The following is a 5,000-nucleotide window of genomic DNA, read 5'->3' on the forward strand; positions in this document are numbered from 1 at the left end:
TTGGAACCAAAAGGATTAGTGTGGTTTTTTTTGGTCATTTCTCCAGAGACGACGGGAACAGAGTCCTTTAAGTCCTGGAGCTTTCACTTCATCACTTTGAAAGAATTGTGATTTCTTGTGAAGCGTTGAGTTGTCTGGATGTGGTCGATGACCTGGAGAGCTGCTGACCGGCCGTCAGGATGTTTCCAAATCATCAGCTCAGGTGAAAGGAGGCAGTTTCACCTGAATGATCTCAGATGGTTTTAAAGTAAGAGACCAGACACTCGTTATTTAACCTGGAAGCTGCACCAACATCATCACTTCAGAGGAGCAGCAGGCGGCCGAGGAGCTGAGGAGGATGTTCGGAGACGATCTCTTTGGAGGTAAATCCACAGAAAGGTGCCAGATGATTGAATCAGACTAACAGACGCAGTTATCTTAGGTCCCTGCTGCTGTTTGTGTTTTCTTTGTGTTTTTAACCTGAAGTCAGAAGAGGATTTGAACCCTTTGGGCTGAATGAACTGTGGTGGATCACCGGACTCTTTACATTTCAGAGATGCAAAGTGACTGAAGGACTGTCTGCGGCACATTTGGGATCAAACCTTCTTCGGCCTTTAGGACCAAACGGCAGGATTGATCTTCAGAGAAGCTTCTGGAGCCACTTGACGGAGCCGGTGAGTGAAACAAACCAGCTGGTGGTTCCCTCGGTGGGAGGAGACCTGGAGGGTCGTTGCTTGGCTCCATAGACTGAAAATAAAGACACGTCTTCAACTCCTCCAGAAATGAAGCCAAACTATCTCAGATACAAACGCTGCCATCTTGTGCCGATGTCTGTGCAGCAGTGATCAGGTGATGGAGTCGTGATATCGTGGTCCCACTGATACATGTCCTCAATTCAGATGTCCTCTTCCATCAAATAACTAACTAAAACCAAACTGATCACAAACACCTGAACAAACATCAGAGATAAATCCTGTAATGACATTTATTTAACATCTACTTTGTTTGTTTGGTCCATGTCCCATCTGCTAACACGGAGGAGGCAGGATTTCAAAACCTCTACTGCTGTCATGTCGTCTCGGTTGCAGAGCTGGATCAGGGGCAGATCCAGGAATATATGATTATATATTTATATGTAGTTTTTAAACATTTCCCCTGATTTCTCAGAGAACAATTGATGGATCTTAGTGAAACAAACCGTTGACAGGACTAGAATCTGTGAGTGTGTGTGAGTCGGAGCAGATTGGTGGAACTTAAAGGACTGTTGGGCTTTGGTGACGTTTACAGTCAGTGTTTGACTCCTGTGATCCGATTCTGATTTTAAAGATTTTATAATCATTTGCAGTTGAAACTTCATTTGGACTTTTATTCTGCCACAACTTCATTACTGATGAATCAAAAGAAAAATAAGAACCTGGCAACAATTGAATGAATAGAAAATAGTTTTCCACTCGGGAAAGAGAGAATCACTCGTCTACGTGTCGACTGCAAACCCTGCACAGACCAAACCTGAGATCGTGTGAATAGAAGTGAAAATCTACTGGGAGCCGTCGGGAAACAGCTGCAGCGGCTGTCGCCTCCTCGCCACCCACATTCCCATCACTGAGAAACAATCGCTGAAGTGAAGGAGGCAGACGATGACCATCTCGTCACTTCTCTCCTTCAGGGTCACGTTGGGCTGCCGGGTCTCTGAGGACGGTTTGGAGCTGCCGAGCTGCGCTGACGTCTGGTAAGTGTCTGAGTGTTTCCCAGTGCAGTGGTTTCCTCATGGTTTGGATGCTTCAGTGAGAGCAACCACAAGCGCATCAGGACGTTGTGATAATGGTTGAATAATTGTACGGCAGAGTTTTGGAACGCTTCAGTGAAAGTTTGTGGAACTGCAGCCGGGAACTGAAACGTGTGAGGCCCGAGGAAGAAGCTGTTTTTCCTTCAGATTCTTTGAGGAGATGAGGATTTTTTAAAAGTCTACGAGCTTCAATCCACTTAGAGAAACTCTCCACTGACCCTGCAAAAGGAAAAGATAATTATCTCTTTCAACAGAGCGGCTCTCCTCTCCTGAACCCTCCATGAACTCAAAGAAAGGTTTTATTAGTTTGGTTTCCTCCGACACTCCTCAGCTCTCTGCAGACAAACGGAGAGAAGACAGATATCGTCAGGTTCCCACCGATCTGCAGAGAAACCTGCACCATTCAAAACATGTGAAAATCCTTTAGCTGTTTTATTCAAGTGCACGAAAGCTACTTTGATCATCCGAGTTTCTCCGAGTGTTAATTGTTTTTTTCTTTGAGGCAAAATCATTGATTATTAATTCAGACTTGTTTCTTCATCTGAGTAAAGCTCTAAAGCAGCGACTCTTTTCCTCTTGTCACAGATCTGTCACACATCAAGGACAACGTTCCACCATTCAGGACAAACAACTCCTCCGCCGACACCAACAAAGACTTTTTCTATTTTCTGACATCCAGGAAACTTGAATTCATCCATTTTTGATTCGAGGTGCTCGTTAAGGAGCAGCGGGGCTCCCATGCTGCAGGATATTATAGATCTGAGATCTTTCCAGTTCGAAGACCTAAACCCACCAGATGTTTGAAGTGCAAACACCACGAGGAGGACAACACTGTAAATGTGTGTAAATGTGCATGAGTGTGTTTCTGTATTTCACAGTTCACATATTGTGTGTTGTGTGTGTCCAGTGCTGCGACGGGCCGCTCATCACACGGTGCTGCTCAGTTATTTCCTGTTGCTCAACATTTGTGAGGAAAATACATCAACCAGCCGGATTTATAAAGACAACATGTCAGAATGGAAAAAGTAAACCTCCAGCAGATAGTTCTTCTGGAAAAGCCACGGAGCCGAGCTGGAGGTCAGAGCTGTGGACTGTCAGCTTCTGGAACCTGTTGCTCTGATTGGATGATTACGGACTTTACTCTTCTTCTGTTTTCATGTTAAAGTATTTGACAAAGTCCGAGGGACGCAGAGAAAAAGGATTTTCCTCATGACTGAACGCACATTTCTGGATCTTGGATTTCCACCATAACTTCCTGCAGAGGATCATGGGAGATATAAAGACGCAGGTGCTGACGACATGCTGATGATGTCATTTATTATCTTTTAAACAAATTGACTGAAACACAGAGGATGAGAAGATCGACAGGATCTGAGTGACATGAGCTCAGAAGTGGACTTGACCTTTTTCTCCTGAAGTGGTTCTATTGTTGAACAGAGCGTTTTGGAATCTAGAGTTCTGTTGCTTCTCTCTGCAGCTGGAGCCCTTTTAGACGGAGTATTCAGCGACTATCCAGACGACCAGCATGCTCCCTGGAGGAGTGGTGTCAGGTGGAGGGGGTCGGGGCGGGGGCAGGATGTGCCTGCTCAGGTGGCTGGGCCTCCGGCTGTGGTCCCGCCGGGGGACCCTGGTGTTCGCGCTGCTCTGGTTCGGCTCCTGGTTGTTCCTGAACGGCCTGGTTCTGGTGCACAGGAGCATCATGTCCGACTACTGCACCGATGACAAGAGCAAGAGGATCCTGCAGAGACTGGTGAGTCACGAGCATCAGTGTGGCAGCGGTTTGGTTCTGTGCACTTACTCTGCCCATTTGATGTTGAGAAGTGATATTACTGTAGTAGTAGAATTATTGGATAATGTTCACAGTATTAACACACTCTGGCCCTGGTGCTATCCACTCAATCAGAGCCTCAATCATCTGATATCTGAGTGTCTTCGGATCCGTCACCACCTTCCATCACATTGTGTTTCTGCAGCAGCGAGTTCACTGCCACAGACCCATTTAGAAAACGATCATTTCAGTTAATGGGACAGAAACATGCAGAGGCCTCGCTCCTGTTTACAGACCGAAGCCTCGTCTGTCTCGTCTTCTGAGAATCCTGCCGCCCCCCGTTGGACAGACGGTTACAGTAGGTGGGTGGGGACAAACAGCCAGAGGTCAGTAGCTCTTAATGACCCCGCTGCCTTACCTAGTGCAGCATATACTGGTGCATTGTGGGTAAACACAGATAACAAAACGCTCTCTTCCTCTTCATTTTCCAGATCTATTACTATTGTTTTTATTTGTTCTGCCAAAAAAGTCCTGATCTTTTCATGATATAAAAATGAGTTGAGACGTCATGATTGCCGGCTGAGTCTGACTCCTGATTGGTCGAGACTGGGTAATGTAGCTCGACGGAGGGAAGTGGAGACACGTTGTCCGTCCAGATTAACGTTGAGCTAACTTATAACATTATTACGTCTCGTAGCTGAAACCGAGTCTTTCTTCTTTCTCTCTGATGACGATGAAGTTGATGCTTTAAACCTGAACTTCTCTGTCACTGGAAACTTTCCTCCCACTCGGACTTTTCCTTTTCCGCCTTATTGAGAAATGCTGCAAATGAACACTGTTGCTGTTGTTGAGTTTAATCAAAGTCACACAGAGATTCAGAGACAAATCCTTTCTTCCGTCACACAGACTGATATCAGAGATCTCACGGATCCAAAGTGGAAACTGAAGAAATCCCACATTACCCTTCCAAAGTCAACACAGTGTTTGCTGAAGCATCGACCACAGAGCAGCTGACGGAGGTTTTGAGTTTCCAGAGGCTAATGTGGCTGCTGAGGCGCAGTAATGCAGAACAGATGCACGTCTGCTGAATGAACGATTCGCTGCACTAATTCATCTTCTCTGAAAATACGCTTGAAGATGAGATTTAACAACGGAACCCTTGTGTTGTGTTCGCTGACTGACAGGTAATCCTGCTGTCGACGCAGAGCTACCGGATCACGGCTCAGGTTTCTCAGCGGCCGCGGTTCAGACTTGTCTCGATGGCCTCAGGTGTAAAGTGAACACAAGTCTTTCAATCATCCTCTTCTTCTTTCTCTTCCTGTATGCTCATCCCTCCTTCCTCAACACTTTGTAACCTGCCTCTGAATTAGAGAAGCAGAAGTGAAAAGGAATATCACGATTAGAGTGAACAAATTCTTCACGTTATAAGAATCACCACGTTGATCTGAGGTCATAGAAGGTAACTCC

General features: G+C 45.9%; 1 protein-coding gene across 2 annotated transcripts in view; it reads left to right on the forward strand.

The window, feature by feature from the left end:
• The first annotated feature begins 294 nt into the window (after nucleotides 1-294).
• The window catches only part of dipk1c (divergent protein kinase domain 1C), a 21,137-nt gene continuing 16,431 nt past the window's right edge, over nucleotides 295-5,000 (forward strand). The window contains exons 1-2 of one of the 2 annotated variants that reach the window (XM_034571743.1): nucleotides 295-362; nucleotides 534-653. Coding sequence is in view for 1 of the 2 variants with exons in the window: in XM_034571742.1 (XP_034427633.1) it covers nucleotides 3,291-3,515 (225 nt within the window). In the remaining variant the exon portion in view is untranslated. Of the gene's footprint in view, nucleotides 363-533; nucleotides 654-2,686; nucleotides 3,516-5,000 lie in introns of those variants that run through there. The other variant, XM_034571742.1, reaches the window with a different exon arrangement.

Source organism: Hippoglossus hippoglossus, chromosome 20 (genome assembly GCF_009819705.1).
Source record: "Hippoglossus hippoglossus isolate fHipHip1 chromosome 20, fHipHip1.pri, whole genome shotgun sequence".
Lineage (NCBI taxonomy): Eukaryota > Metazoa > Chordata > Actinopteri > Pleuronectiformes > Pleuronectidae > Hippoglossus > Hippoglossus hippoglossus.